General features: G+C 44.2%; 2 protein-coding genes across 3 annotated transcripts in view; one reads left to right on the top strand and one right to left on the bottom strand.

Moving 5' to 3' along the window:
- Positions 1-22,996, bottom strand: part of LOC124118959 (protein Wnt-5a-like) — a 236,103-nt gene that overhangs the window by 70,555 nt on the left and 142,552 nt on the right. The window lies entirely within an intron of this gene.
- On the top strand, positions 5,927-15,224 carry LOC125380903 (S-antigen protein-like). The gene is made up of 2 exons (XM_048396663.1): positions 5,927-6,001; positions 13,161-15,224. The coding sequence occupies exons 1-2, from the start codon at positions 5,927-5,929 to the stop codon at positions 15,222-15,224; spliced, it is 2,139 nt and encodes a 712-aa protein (XP_048252620.1).

The following is a 22,996-nucleotide window of genomic DNA, read 5'->3' as shown; positions in this document are numbered from 1 at the left end:
ACATCTTACATAAGTGTTATTTCATGTGTAAGTCCTTTCCATTTTCAATACATAAACCTTTCGCCGTATATTGTATATTTTTTTCTAAACTTAAAGGTGCATATCATAGTTTAGTTGTCTACTATTGGGTGGTTTTGTTTGGGATAACGCTGGGTGCCCACTCCACACTGAAGAGATATATTCACACGTTTCCATACATTTAAAAGTTTGTAGATCTACTCCATAAAGTAAAGTGTATATTCATTTTCATAACATGACATATAAACTTGGTTTATCTTTGCTTTAGAATTAATATAAACATATTTCAAACTTGGAATAAAAGACGTCCTACATCCTATTACCAGTGACGAGTTCACATTGAACGTCCAGATTGCGAAACGTACTTGTCTGAGACGGTTTGTTGTTTTACGCCGCACTCAGCAATATTCCAGTATATGTCCGCGGCCGAGAATGTAAACAACATTTCTTCCACCCAAACAACCCCCACAAACCCGAGGCATTCTGCTTTCCTTTGAGATGATATCAACCAGACCTATCATCGACCTATCAGCGTGCGTGTATTGCCACATAATCTAAGACCCGTGAAGATCCGGGGTAGAATAGGTCATTAGCAACCCATGCTTGTCGTAAAAGGCGACTAACGGTATCGGGTGGTCAGGCTCGCTGACTTGGTTGATGCATGTCATCAAATCCCAATTGTGTGGATCGATGCTCGTGGCGTTAATCACTGGATTGTCTGGTCCAGACTGGATTATTTACAGACCGCCGTCATATAGCTGGAATATTGTTGAGTGCGGCGTTAAACAACAAACAAAAATAATCTAAAATGCATCTATATCCACCATATATCTTTATCCTACATACATCGACCTAGGCTGTCGTTATTTTACAGACATACAACATAACATCTCTACCCTACTTGCATCCATGTTCAATATACATCTACATCCCACAAACATCTACATCCCACAAACATCTACATCCCACAAACATCTACAACCCACAAACATCGCCCTAGACTGTCGTTATTACCCACTTCCAAAGTGACGTATATATCCCACAAACATCTTTATCCCACAAACATCTATATCCCACAAACATCTATATCCAACAAACATCTATATCCCACAAACATCGACCTGTATAAATCTGCTTTTTCGGTACAGCTCAAATTCATTCTTACCCCAGTATTTATTGAACCAATATATGTTCACACAAAATTACCCAGCCACAGATTACTTTTTACAAGCTATTGGAGGAACGAGTGATGGTTAGATAGACATAATGGAATTTAATACAGTCCTTTCAACTTTCAATTACATAAGAAACAAACCAGGTATACTTTCGTTAGCCCCTCATTTTACTACCATCTACCATTCTATCCTTATCTACCATTCTATCCTTATGTACCATTCCATCCTTATCTACCATTCCATCCTTATCTACCATTCCATCCTTATCTACCATTCTATCCTTATCTACCATTCTATCCTTATCTACCATTCTATCTTTATATACCATTGTATACTAATCTGCAGTGTTTTACTTCTACCTTTACAAGGGGAGGAATACCTCACTCACATACTCACTCACTCCTACATCTACCCATCCTCTACCCACCTTCTCCCATCACACCCTACCATCCTGACCCATCCCTACATCTACCCATCCTCTACCCATCCCCTACCTAGCCTCTTCCACGCACCCAGCCATCCAGATCCACCCCCACATCTATCCATCCCGTACCCACCTTCCGCTACCATCCTATCATCCATCAATCAAGATCCATCCCCACAAATATCTATCACATCCCACGCCATCTCAACTCCACACTACATCCTTTCCCACATCCCACGCCCATCTTGTCCCCTTGAGCACCCCCCCCCCCCCTTCCCAACCCCCCCCTCCCAACCCCCCAACTTACTATCATCCCAATACTTCACCGCGTCATTGTTTAATAAACTGTATATAAACTATTTTCCTCATCCCTTCACACCGTCGGAGACTTTGTCATCCCCTTCTGAGCTCCAATGTAGCAAAGCTAAACATTTTGACTTCCCCCAAGTCTCTACCCCCTCCTCTACCGGTTCAGACGGCTGTGATCGGACGGATGTTCGAACACACAAAATAATGGCACAAGTCAGCCCCTATTGTGTCGAAACCCTCAACTATTTCTCCGCAGTCAGACTCTAACGCCGAAGGCAGTACAGGCATCAGATAAATCCGCGTGGCTACACATGTGAAGTGAATTGCAGGAGATGGTATCGGGCCTGGGCTAGATTGCTCCAAACACGTATACAAAAGTCCTAGACTCGTACACGGAACTTACTCAGAGCGGGCGTATTCGAGCAACAGCTCGTGTTAACAGAAGGAAGGGCCCTGTCCATGTGAATGGACATACTATATAGCCTTGCTCCAAGGCTGTACTGAAAGAAAGTCCATGGATGTGTAGTAATTCTATTCTCCTAATAGGCAAGTCTAGATATGTGGACAGTGAGGACTCCAGTCTCTCATGGGGACAACTTGTTATTATTATTTACATAATCTAGGAATTATCATTGAAACTAATAATTATTGCCTTAGAGACTTGTGCAAGTCTAACACTATCGCTGCAATGTGAACAACTGTGATACTACACGAGGTTGTTGCACAGAGCGAGAGAACGATATGATCGTTGAAATAAGAACGCCTGTTCCGATGGAATTTGGGGCAAATAGATACTGGGGAGCATATTCTAGGTATTGAATGAGCGGGAGAAGTGGATGGAGAGTGAGTGAGAGGTGAGGGAGAATGAATAAAAGAAGCTGGGGAAATGAGTGAGAGAAGGTGAAATAGAATGAAGAAAAGTAGGGGGTGAGAGACGAGGGAGAATGAGTGAGAGAAGGTGAAATAGAATGAAGAAAAGTAGGGGGGTGAGAGACGAGGGAGAATGAGTGAGAGAAGGTGAAATAGTATGAAGAAAAGTAGGGGGGTGGGTGAGAGACGAGGGAGAATGAGTGTGAGAAGGAGAAATAGAATGAAGAAATGTAGGGGAGTGGGTGAGAGACGAGGGAGAATGAGTGAGAGAAGGAGAAATAGAATGAAGAAAAGTAGGGGAGTGGGTGAGAGACGAGGGAGAATGAGTGAGAGAAGGAGAAATAGAATGAGTGAGAGATGGTGAAATAGAATGAGTGAGAGAGGGTGAAAGTGAATGAGTGAGAGAGGGTGAAAGTGAATGAGTGAGAGAGGGTGAAAGTGAATGATTGAGAGATGGTGAAAGTGAATGAATGAGAGATGGTGAAAGTGAATGAGTGAGAGAGGGTGAAAGTGAATGAGTGAGAGATGGTGAAAGTGAATGAGTGAGAGAGGGTGAAAGTGAATGATTGAGAGATGGTGAAAGTGAATGAGTGAGAGAGGGTGAAAGTGAATGAGTGAGAGAGGGTGAAAGTGAATGATTGAGAGATGGTGAAAGTGAATGAATGAGAGATGGTGAAAGTGAATGAGTGATAGAGGGTGAAAGTGAATGAGTGAGAGATGGTGAAAGTGAATGAGTGAGATAGGGTGAAAGTGAATGAGTGAGAGAGGGTGAAAGTGAATGAGTGAGAGATGGTGAAAGTGAATGAGTGAGAGATGGTGAAAGTGAATGAGTGAGAGAGGGTGAGAGTGAATGAAGGAAAGTAGGGGAGAATGAGTGAGAGACGAGGGAGATAATTCAAGAGTAAGTATCAGGTAATACCTTTGAATAAGAAACACATTACACTGAACATTCACAGTATCTGGACACGGTCACAAACTAAGCTCGAATCCATCCTCACTAGAGCAGCAGGACTCGCTGCCTGAAGCACATTCGCACATCCAAACCCTTAACCCACATATCATTTATGTGTATCCGTCAGTGTGTCTGTCGATCTGATCACTGTGCCCAGAGGCACCGACAGGAATGTGCGTTTACTGTAGTGAGTCACAGGTGAACGGGAAAACAAGATACACGAGATGAAGAGACAGCAGTCATACACACATTCACAAATATCATTAATGATCTTCGAACTGTCACGTGATATCCTTATAAGGTGAAAAGTGATGCAAATGAAATGCTCCTCACAGCGTCACTAAAACAACATAGTTACATATCGACATGCAAAAATAATCGTCGCTAAACCCTCGGTAAGGAGGGGTTCACAAATATCTAAACATCGCATCCAACTCAAATATGGCTATAACGGCTGTACACGAATTGCTTACATTACCTGCGCGTCTCTTGTCAAGTTATGGCTGCTGAAACAAACCTAGACTGATGTATCTGACGTGTGTTCGTCTGGGGTGTCATTTTCATCAGGCTGGATTTATAATAGCAAATTCCCACTATCGCCACTTAAAACGACTCCTCGCCGTGTGAATCAGTGTACATACATAGTGTTGAGATAAGCTAATCCTCAAGTTATAACTATAATCGTGACAGATGCCAAGCAAACTAACACCAACGTTATCGTGTACATCTGAATGCTATCCGACCCTACCTGTGATACAGCTGACCAGTGGTCAAGATAGCCTTCTATTATCTCCTCCGGCCAGCTTCAGTGTGAGGATGATACCCACTAACGCGAGACCCTAATCCGTCGACACTGCGGCTGAATAGCATTGGGCTCGGTAGCCAGCCTTGCATAACTCCACAGCTCAAGACTGGCCAAAGGCGATTATATTAATTGCGGTCAATTAGAACGTGTTACAATCGCCTCGTTGGGCCATACGGTCAAATTATACCCATCGTAGATAACTGACGTCGTTAGGGAAATTAAGGAGATTATCGCACGTGCATAAATTACGATGATATATAAGTGGTTTATTTACCCCAATAAGTCATAAAATGTTCAATATTGGGAAGTTTGTCTTGATGAATTTATACGTTTATTACACGACTACTTCTACTGGTGCCAGAGGGAGGAGACGTGACTAGGACTCCTGGCACTCGGCCAAGTGTTCAATACAACGTTTGTCATGTACAGAATACTTCCTCAAGAAAATAGCACATACATCCTAATGATATCCCGGACACCGTGTACAGCGATCCTAGGCAAAGCAATACAAGCGGTGCCTTTGAATTCTAATTTTCACCTTACATCTTCCAATTTTGAATAAATACATTTAATTGTTAACATGCTACTGTTCATTTGCGTGTGGAATGGAGCAAATAACTTATGTGAAACTTTGAACAACGCAACCACGAAGGAAATGTTCTGGGACGTTTTATCGCACGATAAATATATACATTTTTAAGTTAGTAATATATGTCATATGACATTGCGGAGAAATGGTAATGCAGTATACATGTACCAGTCACGGCAGTTTTGATTAAAGCTACTGGCGGTAAGTAAATGCAGTTATAGCTCTGCTAGCATGTACATAGTTATTTGTTATTTCAGCAGAAACTATACCGAATAACTAACCAGACAGGGCATTTGGATGCGCATCGCAATTACTACTAAAGATATACGTCTTCACTGCGGGCAACGTCTTCACAACGTCTCTATCTGCCTCCACAGAATGTACAGCTTCAAAGATCTGTTAGTGGTGTAATTGTCTTTACTATCAGCATTGTCGGCATCAGATGTGTCAAGCTGTAACCTTATGACGTCATCAATGGAAGTAGAATTTATAGCTTGATTGTGTCGAACTCTAACAGGTTATTGAGAAGCAAAGATGTCAGCCGTTGCATGTACTATTTCCTGAATGCGACTGTGCAATTACCTCCCTTTGTGTAGCGCGTCATGAAGCCACACGGAGAAGCGCTGACGTTTGATGGGTCGTTAATAACACACCGGTACTGCCTTAGATTCCACTTGTTTGGGAAGATGCTATGCTCATCGTAGACAGTAGTGGACAGTACCACCCTCGGTGTCCATCCAGAGGTTTCTGGTTGACCAGCTATGGTCAATGGGTCATTTCAGAGATGGTCCAGGTGTATCATGCTCAGGACCGTAAACCGGACATCATGTGGTCAGAAATCAACGAGGAATGGACAATGGTCAGCAATAATCGGTCCACCTGATGTATTTATTGGCCGGATTGGTTGACCACCTATGTAATTGATACTGACGCTGCCCAGGAGGAGGTAGTACAATAATTATTTGACCATCTGGATTTATGACTTTCTCAACATGGCTGTCATCATTAGTTTCCCCAGCACGGCTGACATAACACGGTTGTGGCGTTTGGGGAGACTGCGCGTTATGGTCAGGTAGTTAACACAACGGAACCACGCTTCGTTACAGTGCGCCGTACATTCCTCGTCACTGACGGAATACCACGCAACAGGAAATATCCGTTTTAAATCATATATACCAAAGACTCACCAACATCAGTATACTTAGTAGGTGAAAATACGACAAAACATCACGTGGAGCAAACACACCTACCTTCAGGGCGAGCTCCGTGGTCTAAGCATCGTCCCGGAGAGGTACGTGGTTCGATCCCCGGCCGCGTCATACCAAAAGACGTTAAAAGATGATACTTGTTGTCACCCTGCCTTCTATTCGGTATTAGGGGGCTTAAACAAGTACAGTTTATTGTGTCTGAATGGGGGTATTCATGTTAAACTTTGGCATGGAAACTCACTGGGTTAGCAGTATAACACACACATTAGTCCGGACTAGTACAAGAACAGACAAGTGGATGTATTTAAGTACACATTTCCAATGCTATAGCTAGCACACCGTATATTTCAACTCTCAATACAATGGAATGACGAGCAACGTATCCATCAATGGACACCCCCACCATTCACCCACGTAGACGTACATAGCATGGCGCTCTAAATACGCAGCAAATCACAGGCAGCATGTTATGTTCTAATGATAGAACTCAATCTAATAAAACATCATGTAATAGAAATATCATGCATCATATCTCCAATACGACAAGGAATCCGACGATAAGCGTATTTTTCTAAATACGCATTGCATCATGGCGATATAGGGCGTGCCCTTGGTAAGAGTTTGAGGTCATTAGAAGCCAATTTACATGATGGCGGCGTGACGAGTCATTTACCTCTCACACACTTGAATAATAAACTGCAACATTGAAAGGCGACAGTAATAAAACTATTACACGTCAACACACCTTGTCTTCTCATTTCATTATTCAACAATCGATCGGCGACTTCAAACGAAAGGATGACAAACAAATGATACGGACATAAACAAGAGCAGGTGCAGGGTAGGCATCCATTATTTACGAGGTCAGTTTAAGTCCTGACTCGTCCAGGTGTGGTCAAGCAGTCCGATCATTACCGGAGCGGCCGTAACGCTTTGATTACCCGGACTCACCAATAGGAATGTACTAACATTCATGTTTAGTCCTAGAACTAGAGCATGCCGCGCTCATGGACTGAGTCACGTGATGATGATGATCACAGTTACTGGTGTCAACGTGACCGAGTTTGTTAACAAAAAATGGGATGATAAAACACCTCGAAAAAGTGATGTGTCGGGAAATGGGGTAAATTGCTAAAAAAGAAAGCTCGCGACTCCTTAAGTTTCTTTTATAGTTTTTGTTTTGCCTTACGCCGCAATCAGTATCAATATATATAAAAAGAAAAAGAAAAAGAACAGTAAAGTTCCAACTCTCAGGCATAATATAGTAATAATTAAATAAGTGGAGTAAGATTGAACACAGTTTTAATTGGCTAGCGCTTTCAACTCGTACCACGTACGAGTCTCATCAGGCCATAACTGATGAACACACATATATATCACAGTGGCCGGTAAATAATCGAGTCTTGCTATTAGTGTCGGGATACGATGACATGCTGTCCAGCACGTTACCGAGTCTTGATCGCCTCACCCAATGTAGCCGCGTCTTGTGACAGATGCTACAACACCTCGTCTCCTTCATCACCACTAAATCATCGCGGAATTATTTAACTAGGAACTGAATCTCATTGAAGTACTGAGAGTCGCAGTGAGATATGTTTTCACTGACGTAACGCCCAGTGCCATGAGTGAAATGCAGACACCGGGTGTCGGTGGGCGTATGTGGCCTGTCCGAAGCCCTGTTTGTGCGGGGTCATGGTCACTGAACCAAAGTGGTCAAAAGATACCCCAGAGATGATGCCTTACTTTGTAAACATGACTTTACGCTGCATGGTCCATTTCAACCTAACTAAAGTCTTCCAAGACCAGACAGTAATGGTCGATATATACATATACATATACTAAGTAATTTCAGTTATTGTGAAAATACATTGCTGCTTGGAGGCCTACGGCTAAGAGAAGTCAAGCAAATCCTGACGCACTGCATGGCCAGACTCATACGATAACTTGGCCATTGGTGCAAAAGTGCACTCAACAAAAGACGGCTAAACCTGGTTTAGTTGAAGCATGACGGTGTGTGTGTGTGTGTGTGTGTGTGTGTGTGCGCGCGCGCGTCCGTGCGTGTGTGCGTGCGTGTGGGTGTGCGTGCATGCGTGTGCGTGTGTGTGCGTGTGTGTGCGTGCGTGCGTGTGTGTTTGTTTGTGTGCGTGCGTGTGTGTGTGTGAGCGCGCGTGCGCGCTCGAGCATGCGGTGTGTATGTGCGGAATGGTGTGTGTGTGTCTGTCTGTGTGTGTGTGAGTGTGTCTGTGTGAGTGAGAGTCTCTGTGTGCGTGTGTTTGTGTGCGTGAGAGTGTCTGTGTCTCTGTGTGTGTGAGAAAGAGAGAGAGTGTGTGTGAGTCTCTGTGTGTGTGTGTGTGTGTGTGCGCGCGTGAGAGTGTCTGGGTCTCTGTGTGTGTGAGAAAGAGAGAGAGTGTGTGTGTCTCTGTGTGTGTGTGTGTCTCTGTGTGTGTGTGTGTGTGTGTGTGTGTGTGTGTGTGTGTGTGTGTGTGTGTGTGTGTGTGTGTGTGTGTGTGTTTTGAGCCTTCGCAAACCGTACAAAAACATTCAGTGCATGTGTTATTTCGCTCAAGAAGGAACGTTTTGACATCCGTTCTTTGTACGAGACGCCAGGGGTGCAGCACTTCCCTTTTTCCAAACCTCACCCATTGTCACTAACGCTCTCCCACCCTGGGGCAAGTGTCCCTGTACGTTACCCCTGCCGTGCCTGGCGCACCCTGCTGAATGGGGGACAGCGGAGGCACACCACAACTCACACCACTTCGGCTAATCCGCTGGCTGCTGATTCTCTGCCTGGATGCCAGTTGCACGACCTGTCACAACTACCCCCCTCCACACCAACGCATCTACTACTACTACTACTACCACAGTAACACCACTACTACTACAGAAACACCTCTAATACTACCACAGTAACACCACTACTACTACCACAGTAACACCACTACTACTACCACAGTAACACCACTACTACAACTACCACACCAACGCCACTGCCACGGCAACATCGCTACCACTACCTCAGCAACACCTCTGCGACTACCACACCAACACCTCTACTACTACAACAGCAACACCGCTACCACTACCACAACAACACCGCTACCACTACCACAACAACACTTCTACTACTACCTACAACAGCAGTTCAAGACTGACGATCTAACGTCGTGTGTCTAGACTGATTTATTAACTGCGCCTAGTGTGTACTAACTTTGTGTGTCTAGACTGATGAACTAACTGCGTCCACGGCAGGTTCTACCCGGCGTGTGCTGTAAAGTGTCAGGGGGTGGCGGGGGTCGTCGGGGGAGAGGAGACTGATTGCCATGTCTTGCCAGGGAGTGATTGACGTGTGATCAATACCCGGATGACAGCATACACAGCGTGGAGATATTGGCTGTGTCGATGGGGCAGGCTGCCCCTTGTGACTGACAGGTCGCACGTTGAATGGACGAGGTTTATTTCATCAGCTGTGGATACTGGAACGGTTGAACCGGAGCTCGTGAAAGAAGCGCTTGTGACTTGATGAACCAGTCGAATATAACTGGTACCAGGTATAACGATGTCAGTTTCAATTTCCCAATTGAGTCATGTTTTGCTGAAGCGAAGAGCGCATGGTTGCTACTGACTTTCTAACTTGGAGGGATGAGGGCATGAGCACAATACTATTTTGTGTCTGTTCCAAACGCCGTTAATTTGGGGAGTTAGAATATGCACAACATATGTCTCAAAATAACCCAACATGTGTCTCCGTATGTGTCAATGTCAATCAAGTGACACATTTAGACAGAATCACCGCGGTGTCGTCGTAATGTGGTGTTACTGTGGATGTCTGGTACTAATGCCGTGACTGGTGTCACAGATTCAGGTGTGTAAGGTTATATAATTAAGGGTCTACTTTCGCTGTTAGATGGCTTTGAAATTCAATATATTATTTTTAAGCAGATACAAATAACACGGAAAAAGGGAAATCAAGCAAGGGTCTTTGAACTATGCTTGACTGCCTATCAGCTGAAAGAAACAGACACCATTACATCTGAAAGTCTCTGCCACCCTTAGTCTGTAATTACGGGGATTAAAGGAAAATATCCCCCTTCTCTTATATTTCAATGTGCTGCACCAGGAATACACCCCTTAATATTCTGCTGGGTTTTGTTGGGAACATTTAATAATCAGAGCATGTCAGAATATGCCCATCGGAGTAGAATTGTCTGACATCAAGATTTATCATTGACCGCCCCTTTTATCCACATCTCTTTTACAATAACAACCCTTTCAGAGTAAAGCGAGGGAAGAAATGTTCGTGGCTGTGTTTTTGAAAAAAAATGTGTTTTCATATGACATGCGGATATGATGTGATACGCTTAGCTCACCTTACCTCCAACACAGCACATAGACGTACACCTGCTTGGTTACCAGTAGAAGAGACGGTTTGACGGTGTTGACGTATGATGTTTGACAGTACATGTGTATCTCATAATGGATAGTGTTAAAGATGTTTGACGGGACATGTGTATCTCATAATGGATAGTGTTATAGATGTTTGATGGTACATGTATATATCGTAATGGATAGTGTTATAGATATTTGGCGATGTACAAGTGTATCTCATAATGGATAGTGTTATAGATGTTTGACAGTACATGTGTATCTCATAATGGATAGTGTTATAGATGTTTGACGGGACATGTGTATCTCATAATGGATAGTGTTATAGATGTTTGACGGTACATATGTATCTCATAATGGATAGTGTTATAGATGTTTGACGGTAAATGTGTATCTCATAATGGATAGTGTTATAGATGTTTGACGGTACATATGTATCTCGTAATGGATAGTGTTATAGATATTTAGCAATGTACATGTGTATCTCATAATGGATAGTGTTATAGATGTTTGACGGTACATGTGAATCTCATATTGGATAGTGTTATAGATGTTTGACGGTACATGTGTATCTCATAATGGATAGTGTTATAGATGTTTGACGGTACATGTGTATCTCATAATGGATAGTGTCATAGATATTTGGCGTTGTACACGTGTATCTCGTTATGGATAGTGTTATAGATATTTGGCGATGAACATGTGTATCTCATAATGGATAGTGTTATAGATGTTTGACGGTACATGTGTATCTCGTAATGGATAGTGTTATAGATGTTTGATGGTACATGTATATATCGTAATGGATAGTGTTATAGATATTTGGCGATGTACAAGTGTATCTCATAATGGATAGTGTCATAGATATTTGGCGTTGTACATGTGTATCTCGTTATGGATAGTGTTATAGATATTTGGCGATGAACATGTGTATCTCATAATGGATAGTGTTATAGATGTTTGACGGTACATGTGTATCTCGTAATGGATAGTGTTATAGATGTTTGATGGTACATGTATATATCGTAATGGATAGTGTTATAGATATTTGGCGATGTACAAGTGTATCTCATAATGGATAGTGTTATAGATGTTTGACGGTACATGTGTATCTCATAATGGATAGTGTTATAGATGTTTGACGGTGCATGTATATATCGTAATGGATAGTGTTATAGATGTTTGACGGTACATGTGTATCTCATAATAGATAGTGTTATAGATGTTTGACGGTATATGTGTATCTCGTAATGGATAGAATTCTTTATATATTTGGCGATTTACATGTGTATCTCATAATGGATAGTGTTATAGATATGTGGCGATGTACATGTGTATCTCATAATCGTGTTATAGATATTTGGCGATGTGCATTTAAGATACAATGACATGAATCTAGTACAAAGGTAGAAAATCTTTGATGTTGTTATGTTAGTACTTGGTCGTCCTTCATCATCATCTGATATCATCATCATCATCATCATCATCTGATATCACCATCATCATCACCATCATCATCATCATCATCTGATATCATCACCATCACCATCATCATCTGATATCATCATCATCATCATCATCATCATCTGATATCATCATCATCGTGCTAGTAATTGGGACTGTATCTAATTCGGTCAAATTCAAAATACCCAAGAAAGCTTTCTGCGCAATACATTGACTTCGAGACCGTGTCAACGCTTTCCTGTTTGTTGGGTCGTGCGTTTTGTTACTGAGTGAGTACTCGTTTTTCAGACGTGAAATAATATTAAACCGAGGCTTCATACCGTGAAGCGGATCGGTTGACGCACACTACATCCCTGCTCTTGTTTAAACTAAATGACGTATTGGGTGTAAACAGTTATTTATGTGAAAAATAATTTCACCATTAATAGAACTGACAAGTGTTCTATCGATTGGCATAAAACTTCTCCGTTACTCAGAAGACACGGGCTGTAGGGTCCGACTCCGACTACATACGCTTGAGCAGCTAAGGCCTGCCCCTAGGGGGACTCAATGAGCACATATAGGGAAATAAAGACTGACACGCAAAGGGGCGATGTGTCCCACAGTACAGGTGACACTGTCAGCCCCTGTCCCCCTAGCCTGTAATAAGGCCTTTGTGTAATAAGGTGCTTTCCACTAAGTGAGGCGGTCTCCAGTATGTTTCAAGCGACAATGAATTTATTTTACTGGGAAACGAAGTCGCTGACTATTCGAGTGTTCGGTGCAGGGAGTTTCATTATTGATGTTCGGAACAAAAAAAATGTTTTCAGATTGAAGTATTCAGTCATTATCATTGGATAAATGGACGCCGTTCAGCGGGCAATTTGCCCAGATCCTCCCTCATAACATTACGGTTGGTCAAGTTGAGGATAAAGCTGATCGAGAAATCTACATTATTAATAATTACACACAAGTGGGTGACAGCAAAACAAGTGGGTGACAGCAAAGTGGAGAGTCGATCAAATTGACGATAAGGAAGATGGACAAGTTGATGAGAAGGAAGATGGACAAGTTGATGAGGAGGAAGATGGACAAGTTGATGAGAAGGAAGATGGACAAATTGATGAGAAGGAAGATGGACAAGTTGATGAGAAGGAAGATGGACAAGTTGATGAGAAGGAAAATGGACAAGTTGATGAGAAGGAAAATGGACAACTTGATGAGGAAGAAGAAGGACAAGTTGATGAGAAGGAAGATGGACAAGTTGATGACGAAGAAGATGGACAAATTGATGAGAAGGAAGATGGACAAGTTGATGAGGAGGAAGATGGACAAATTGATGAGAAGGAAGATGGACAAGTTGATGAGAAGGAAGATGGACAAGTTGATGAGAAGGAAAATGGACAAGTTGATGAGAAGGAAGATGGACAAGTTGATGAGGAAGAAGATGGACAAATTGATGAGAAGGAAGATGGACAAGTTGATGAGGAAGAAGATGGACAAGTTGATGAGAAGGAAGATGGACAAGGTGATGAGAAGGAAGATGGACAAGGTGATGAGGAGGAAGATGGACAAGTTGATGAGGAGGAAGATGGACAAGTTGATGAGGAAGAAGATGGACAAGTTGATGAGAAGGAAGATGGACAAGTTGATGAGGAGGAAGATGGACAAGTTGATGAGGAGGAAGATGGACAGGTTGATGAGGAGGAAGATGGACAAGGTGATGAGAAGGAAGATGGACAAGGTGATGAGGAGGAAGATGGACAAGTTGATGAGGAGGAAGATGGACAAGTTGATGAGGAAGAAGATGGACAAGTTGATGAGAAGGAAGATGGACAAGTTGATGAGGAGGAAGACGGACAAGTTGATGAGAAGGAAGATGGACAAGTTGATGAGGAGGAAGATGGACAGGTTGATGAGGAGGAAGATGGACAAGTTTATGAGAAGGAAGACGGACAAGTTGATGAGAAGGAAGATGGACAACTTGATGAGGAGGACGATGGACAAGTTGATGAGAAGGAAAATGGACAAGTTGATGAGGAAGAAGATGGACAAGTTGATGAGAAGGAAGATGGACAAGTTGATGAGGAAGAAGATGGACAAGTTGATGAGAAGGAAGATGGACAAGTTGATGAGAAGGACAATGGACAAGTTGATGAGGAAGAAGATGGACAAGTTGATGAGAAAGAAGATGGACAAGTTGATGAGAAGGAAGACGGACAAGTTGATGAGGAGGAAGACGGACAAGTTGATGAGAAGGAAGATGGACAAGTTGATGAGAAGGAAGACGGACAAGTTGATGAGGAGGAAGATGGACAAGTTGATGAGGAGGAAGATGGACAAGTTGATGAGAAGGAAGATGGACAAGTTGATGAGAAGGACAATGGACAAGTTGATGAGGTGGACGATGGACAAGTTGATGAGAAGGAAAATGGACAAGTTGATGAGGAAGAAGATGGACAAGTTGATGAGAAGGAAGATGGACAAGTTGATGAGAAGGACAACGGACAAGTTGATGAGGAAGAAGATGGACAAGTTGATGAGAAAGAAGATGGACAAGTTGATGAGAAGGAAGACGGACAAGTTGATGAGGAGGAAGACGGACAAGTTGATGAGAAGGAAGACGGACAAGTTGATGAGGAGGAAGATGGACAAGTTGATGAGGAGGAAGATGGACAAGTTGATGAGAAGGAAGATGGACAAGTTGATGAGAAGGAAGATGGACAAGTTGATGAGGAGGAAGATGAACAGGTTGATGAGGAGGAAGATGAACAGGTTGATGAGGAGGAAGATGAACAGGTTGATGAGGAGGAAGATGAACAGGTTGATGAGGAGGAAGATGAACAGGTTGATGAGGAGGAAGATGAACAAGTTGATGAGAAGGAAGATGGACAAGTTGATGAGAAGGAAGATGGACAAGTTGATGAAGAGGAATATGGACAAGTTGATGAGAAGGAAGATGGACAAGTTGATGAGGAGGAATATGGACAAGTTGATGAGAAGGAAGATGGACAAGTTGGACAAATTTTCAAATCTAAATTGTCATAACCACGATGGACTTCGGGTGAGATACGTAAGTTCATTGAAACAAATAAACATGACCAGTAGTATAATATCTCCATCAAATCGCGTTCGGTGGGACTAGAGTAAAACTATTTTTGTCTGGCAGATTTGAAATGTATACATCTCAACAAATATGGTAACAAAATAGCCCCGTTTTTCTTGTGGAGAGTACCTGTCATCTACTCGTGAAAGGCATTCCGGTGCCTTTGCAACATACAACCAATACAGAGAAACGTGCATGCAGTGTACAACATCACACTTAGTCAACAACTCATCCTTGACATAGAATCAACAAATATTTACATGATACGTACAATAATAGGGGACAGCCGGGTTCTTTATTAACCAAATTCTATACAAGCGTCAAATCCAGAAGAAGTCAGACGGGCATACGGGTTAAACGTGTCCTGCCCCTTTGCCATACCCAACCCCACCCTTGATAACGATAAGGGGTAGAATTCAACAAGCTTTCAAATATTTTCTGTAAAAATCCCACTCAGGGTTAGGGTGGTTTAAAGCGAGGGCGGTGTGATGAAAGAGGTTGTGGGGAGCCGTGATGCACGCACTGTCGAGGAGTGTGTGAAATAAAGTCCTTAACAAGATGGGCTGGCGTTTCTCCATATCTATTTCAACGGCACGTGATTGTGTGGATTATTACATCGTTTACATACACATCGATGAAGAGGCTGGATATTTACCTAGGCACACAGTGAAGACCCTGTGCTAAACTTGGGATCGAACAGTTCAAATCCGTGTCACAATATACATCCCGTAACCTTCGAATGATCTATATACGTTGGTAACAAATAGTATATGCTTTCATTGTGTTTTGTTGACGTTCTCATGTGCTAGGTTCTGGCTCTGGTAATTTTAGCTGTCTGAGACCACGTGGTGTAGTTGTAACATTTCTCTCTGACACTTCGCGGTAAGCTGTGGTTGTAGTATAGCTCTGTCTGAGACCACGTGGTAAGCTGTGGTTGTGGTATATCTCTGTCTGAGACCACGTGGTAAGCTGTGTTGTAGTGTAGCTCTGTCTGAGACCACGTGGTAAGCTGTCTTGCAGTGTAGCTCTGTCTGAGACCACGTGGAAAGCTGTGTTGTAGTGTAGCTCTGTCTCAGACCACGTGGTAAGCTGTGTTGTAGTGTAGCTCTGTCTCAGACCACGTGGTAAGCTGTGTTGTAGTGTAGCTCTGTCTCAGACCACGTGGTAAGCTGTGTTGTAGTGTAGCTGTCTCAGACCACGTGGTAAGCTGTGTTGTAGTGTAGCTGTCTCAGACTACGTGGAAAGCTGTGGTTGTAGTGTAGCTCTGTCTCAGACCACGTGGTAAGCTGTGTTGTAGTATAGCTCTGCCTCAGACCACGTGGTAAGCTGTGTTGTAGTATAGCTCTGTCTCAGACGCCGTGGAAAGCTGTGTTGTAGTGTAGCTCTGTCGGCTGGTTGTGTCACATGCTGGTTTCAATATGTCACTCAGTCTTACTCTAACTCAAGTAGGTTTTGACGTGCTATCATTCCGAGTTAGTGTCTGAATACTGCGTCTTCCTAGATACAGGCTACCCCCTCAATAACCTCGCGGCGCGTCACATGCGCACCTCGTCCCAAAACAACCACACGGGACTCCTTTTCTTTTCACAACATAAGTGTCAAATATAAGCTGTGTCAATTCAGCTATCAACTATGCCTGGAGATAACACTCTCCCGTAGAGCGGTGTAGCAAAGATAACGAAGTGTATCGAACACATTCAGCTGACGGGCATAACGCTGCCTGGAACGGTGTATCGTGTGGGAGGGACGCCAGTGAGATGACGACACCAAGTGTCTTCTGTCACTTACAATCAACGACTACGGCTGTGGTGCTGACAAACCACGAATCTAACCAGGGCGAATCTGGGAAGCTACCCGTCATCGGATCCTGAGTACGACTACGGGACGCAACTCTGCTGTGCGAAATGCGGCGCCTTTGTCGACCCGGAAACGTGTACCAACGGTTGTATGTCGTCACAGCTGACTACAATAGGGGCCACTATTTAATGTGGACCCTGAGTGGTTGTATGTCGTCACAGCTGACTACAATAGGGGCCACTATTTAATGTGGACCCTGAGTGGTTGTATGTCGTCACAGCTGACTACAATAGGGGCCACGAGTCAATGTGGACCCTGAGTGGTTGTATGTCATCACAGCTGACTACAATAGAGGTCACGAGTCAATGTGGACCCTGAGTGGTTGTATGTCATCACAGCTGACAACAATAGAGGTCACGAGTCAATGTGGACCCTGAGTGGTTGTATGTCATCACAGCTGACTACAATAGAGGTCACGAGTCAATGTGGACCCTGAGTGGTTGTATGTCATCACAGCTGACAACAATAGAGGTCACGAGTCAATGTGGACCCTGAGTGGTTGTATGTCGTCACAGCTGACTACAATAGGGGCCACGAGTCAATGTGGACCCTGAGTGGTTGTATGTCATCACAGCTGACTACAATAGAGGTCACGAGTCAATGTGGACCCTGAGTGGTTGAATGTCATCACAGCTGACTACAATAGGGGCCACGAGTCAATGTGGACCCTGAGTGGTTGTATGTCGTCACAGCTGACTACAATAGAGGTCACGAGTCAATGTGGACCCTGAGTGGTTGTATGTCATCACAGCTGACTACAATAGAGGTCACGAGTCAATGTGGACCCTGAGTGGTTGAATGTCATCACAGCTGACTACAATAGAGGTCACGAGTCAATGTGGACCCTGAGTGGTTGAATGTCATCACAGCTGACTACAATAGGGGCCACGAGTCAATGTGGACCCTGAGTGGTTGTATGTCGTCACAGCTGACTACAATAGAGGTCACGAGTCAATGTGGACCCTGAGTGGTTGAATGTCATCACAGCTGACTACAATAGGGGCCACGAGTCAATGTGGACCCTGAGTGGTTGTATGTCGTCACAGCTGACTACAATAGAGGTCACGAGTCAATGTGGACCCTGAGTGATGTCATCGTAGCTCGACGCCGAGGATCTTCTGAAATGTGTGTGCTGCCGCATTGCTGACTGCGGGCGGGAAACAATATTTACTCTCTTCCCCTACAATGACAACTAAATTGTTTTCAAAATATGAAACCACAACAAAGACATCGTACATCCTCTGACAAGGTCAGCAAGTAGGAAAACTGTGCACTGAAGAAACACCAACATTAATCTAACTGTATATTACACCACCCGGGGCTCCCTCATTAAACTCGCTAGCAAACAGCACGTGTGTAAGTACACTAATTGTCGTGTTAGGCTTTGAAGGCGATACTTACATACACACTCCGCGGTGTTATATACCTGTTTATTTGCTGCAAGGGGTACAAGTTGCAAGGAAACTACTCGTCTGAAATTGACTCTGCTACTACTGCTGTGTCTGTCTGGAGCAAATAGACGAAAAATGTACAAAACTAGTTTTTAGTGTTGAACAAGGTTGTGCCCTGCAGACACATAGGTAACCATCGTTACACACGCAGTCTCCTTTTCATGCAGGTGCTCTTAACATGATAACGAGATGAACCTATGGCAAGTAGGACATGTACTCCAGGGCTCTCTCCTCTCACAAACAGACCGTCGTCAGAATTCTATGCTCTCACTAGCAGACTGCCGTCAGATCTCTCTCACTGACAAACTGCCGTCAGAACACTCACAAAAAGACCGAAGTCAGAAACCTCTCCTCTCACAAGCAGACTACCGTCAGAGCTCTCTCACAAGCAGACTGCCGTCAGATCTCTCACAATAACAAACTGCCGTCAAAACTCTCTCTCTCACTAACAGACTGTCATCAGATCTCTCTCACTTTCAGACTGTCGTCCGAACTCTCACTCAAAGACTGTCGTCAGATGTCTCTCTCTCACTAACAGACTGCCGTCAGAACTCTCACTCAAAGACTGCCGTCAGATCTCTATCTCTAACTAACAGACTGCCGTCAGATTTCTCTCTCCCACTAACAGACTGCCGTCAGATCTCTCTCACTAACAGACTGCCGTCAGAACTCTCACTCAAAGACTGCCGTCAGATCTCTATCTCTCACTAACAGACTGCCGTCAGATTTCTCTCTCCCACTAACAGACTGCCGTCAGAACTCTCCCACTAACAGACTGAGGTCAGAACTCTCTCACTAACAGACTGCAGCCAAAACTCTCACTAACAGACTGCCGTCAGAACTCTCCCACTAACAAACTGCCGTCAGATCTCTCCCACTAACAGACTGCCGTCAGAACTCTCCCACTAACAAACTGCCGTCAGAACTCTCTCACTAACAGACTGCCGTCAGATTTCTCTCTCTCACTAACAGACTGCCGTCAGATCTCTCTCACTAACAGACTGCCGTCAGATCTCTCTCACTAACAGACTGAGGTCAGAACTCTCTCACAAACAGACTGAGGTCAGAACTCTCACTAACAGACTGCCGTCAGAACTCTCTCTAATAGACTCTAATAGACTGCCGTCAGAACTCTCCCACTAACAGATTGAGGTCAGAACTTTCTCACTAATAGACTGCCGTCAGAACTCTCCCACTAACAGACTGCCGTCAGAACTCTCTCTCACTAACAGACTGCCGTCAGAGCTCTCACTAACAGACTGCCGTCAGAACTCTCTCTCTCTCTCTCACTAACAGACTGCCGTCAGAACTCTCTCACTAACAGACTGCCGTCAGATCTCTCTCTCTCTCTCTCTCACTTACGGACTGCCGTCAGATTTCTCTCTCCCACTTACAGACTGCCGTCAGAGCTCTCACTAACAGACTGCCGTCAGAACTCTCTCACTAACAGACTGCCGTCAGAACTCTCTCACTAACAAACTGCCGTCAGAACTCTCACTAACAAACTGCCGTCAGAACTCTCACTGACAGACTGTCGTCAGAACTCTCACTGACAGACTGCCGTCAGAACTCTCACTAACAGACTGCCGTCAGAACTCTCACTAACAGACTGTCGTCAGAACTCTCTCACTAACAGACTGAGGTCAGAACTCTCTCACAAACAGACTGAGGTCAGAACTCTCACTAACAGACTGCCGTCAGAACTCTCTCTAATAGACTCTAATAGACTGCCGTCAGAACTCTCCCACAAACAGATTGAGGTCAGAACTTTCTCACTAATAGACTGCCGTCAGAACTCTCCCACTAACAGACTGCCGTCAGAACTCTCTCTCACTAACAGACTGCCGTCAGAGCTCTCACTAACAGACTGCCGTCAGAACTCTCTCTCTCTCTCTCACTAACAGACTGCCGTCAGAACTCTCTCACTAACAGACTGCCGTCAGATCTCTCTCTCTCTCTCTCTCACTTACGGACTGCCGTCAGATTTCTCTCTCCCACTTACAGACTGCCGTCAGAGCTCTCACTAACAGACTGCCGTCAGAACTCTCTCACTAACAGACTGCCGTCAGAACTCTCTCACTAACAAACTGCCGTCTGAACTCTCACTAACAAACTGCCGTCAGAACTCTCACTGACAGACTGTCGTCAGAACTCTCACTGACAGACTGCCGTCAGAACTCTCACTAACAGACTGCCGTCAGAACTCTCACTAACAGACTGTCGTCAGAACTCTCACTAACAGACTGCCGTCAGAGCTCTCTCACTAACAGACTGCCGTCAGAACTCTCCCACTAACAGACTGAGGTCAGAACTCTCTCACTAACAGACTGCCGCCAAAACTCTCACTAACAGACTGCCGTCAGAACTCTCCCACTAACAAACTGCCGTCAGATCTCTCCCACTAACAGACTGCCGTCAGAACTCTCCCACTAACAAACTGCCGTCAGAACTCTCTCACTAACAGACTGCCGTCAGATTTCTCTCTCTCACTAACAGACTGCCGTCAGATCTCTCCCACTAACAGACTGAGGTCAGAACTCTCTCACAAACAGACTGAGGTCAGAACTCTCACTAACAGACTGAGGTCAGAACTCTCTCTAATAGACTGCCGTCAGAACTCTCACTAACAGACTACCGTCAGAACTCTTCCACTAACAGATTGAGGTCAGAGCTCTCTCACTAACAGACTGCCGTCAGAACTCTCTCTCACTAACAGACTGCCGTCAGAGCTCTCACTAACAGACTGCCGTCAGAACTCTCACTAACAGACTGCCGTCAGAACTCTCACTAACAGACTGCCGTCAGAGCTCTCTCGCTAACAGACTGCCGTCAGAACTCTCCCACTTACAGACTGAGGTCAGAACTCTCTCACTAACAGACTGCCGTCAGAACTCTCTCACGAACAGACTGCCGTCAGAACTCTCTCTTTCTCTCTCACTGACAGACGGCCGTCAGAACTCTCTCACTAACAGACTGCCGTCAGATCTCTCTCTCTCTCTCACTAACGGACTGCCGTCAGATTTCTCTCTCCCACTAACAGACTGCCGTCAGAACTCTCTCTCTCACGAACAGACTGTCGTCAGAGCTCTCTCACCAACAGAATAGAGTAACGGGGTGATGTGAACGTGAGCGTCCAACACTAGCCAGCCAATCCAGTTTGAAGACATGACCTAACGGTGACCATTAAACTTCATAGATCACACGTAGGTCCTCCACAGACGATAAAGACTATGCCAGACAGCCTCCATCCCCATAGAACAGCGCAGTTCATCCGAGCCTCGTCACTGCAGCGCCCCCTACAACACTCCACACACACACACCCAAGTGCCGCTCCCCCGTGTCCAACACAGACATGTACGTGTAGATATCATATCAACCGTTTCCCGCTTACCAGGTGTCAAAACAAAAACTGACCACTCATCAGTGTAAATATCAACATCTGCAGCATCGCCCATACATCGCCTGGCCACTGGTCAAGAGAGATGGACAATGAAATTGGTGTACAGTATCCCAGCACTACAGACTGGACAGGTCTATTTCACTGACCTTTGGGCGGGCATTGATTCAGGTTTGTTTGAGTTGTGCGCCTCCTGTCCCCAAGGATATTGTTCGTATCATGTATACATATAGCTTCAACATGTGAAATGAACTTGAGCCTATGGAAGTACGACGTGTTTTAACGGCCCAAATAGGTGTTACAGGTTCATCATGGGAGTGTGTTTTAAGCATGGAGTTTATGCCAAGAGAACAGAACACATAGGAGAAGCGGGACCTTATGGGTGCTTGGGTAAAATAGTCCTATGACTTCATAAAGACGTTTGACGTCAACTTACTTCAGTGTGATGTCATATTTATTACCCGCGAGGGCAAACATATCGGGGTTCATAAAAATCATTCATTACCCACGTGGTGAGGATACAGGTGGTAAGATACTAAATCCGTACGTCATACGTGTGTCGTACAAGGTTGACCTCGTATTATTCGTTTTGATGGGATAACCGTGACCTCTGTCACATCGGAACTACTTTTTTAATTCCTTAAAAAACTGGCGAGGCGTCATTCACTTTTGCAACTACAAGGCAGAACTGAAGGAATCTCATGTAGGAGAGATATTTACAAACATGTTATTAAACCAAACAAGATGGTCAAACGTATCAAATTCGCTTTGCATTCCAAACTAGTTATGCATAGTGCTACTACAGACATTATATCGATACAATCGAGCCATATCCATTTGCAATGTACGACTACCTATACATCGAGTGTCCCTATGAGCGTGACGCACCTGAAACTTTCAGTGTGAAAGCGTGGTGAAATGAAGTCAGTTTTAAACCATCTGGACATAAGTCTTTGAAGATCGTTTCGAAGTGATACCCATAAGGAAGAGGGCCTGATGAAGGAGTAAG

This window comes from Haliotis rufescens, unplaced genomic scaffold (genome assembly GCF_023055435.1).
Source record: "Haliotis rufescens isolate VD_foot unplaced genomic scaffold, xgHalRufe1.0.p SCAF_16, whole genome shotgun sequence".
In the NCBI taxonomy this organism is placed as follows: Eukaryota; Metazoa; Mollusca; class Gastropoda; order Lepetellida; family Haliotidae; genus Haliotis; species Haliotis rufescens.
This window is presented reverse-complemented; position numbering and strand designations above follow the sequence as displayed.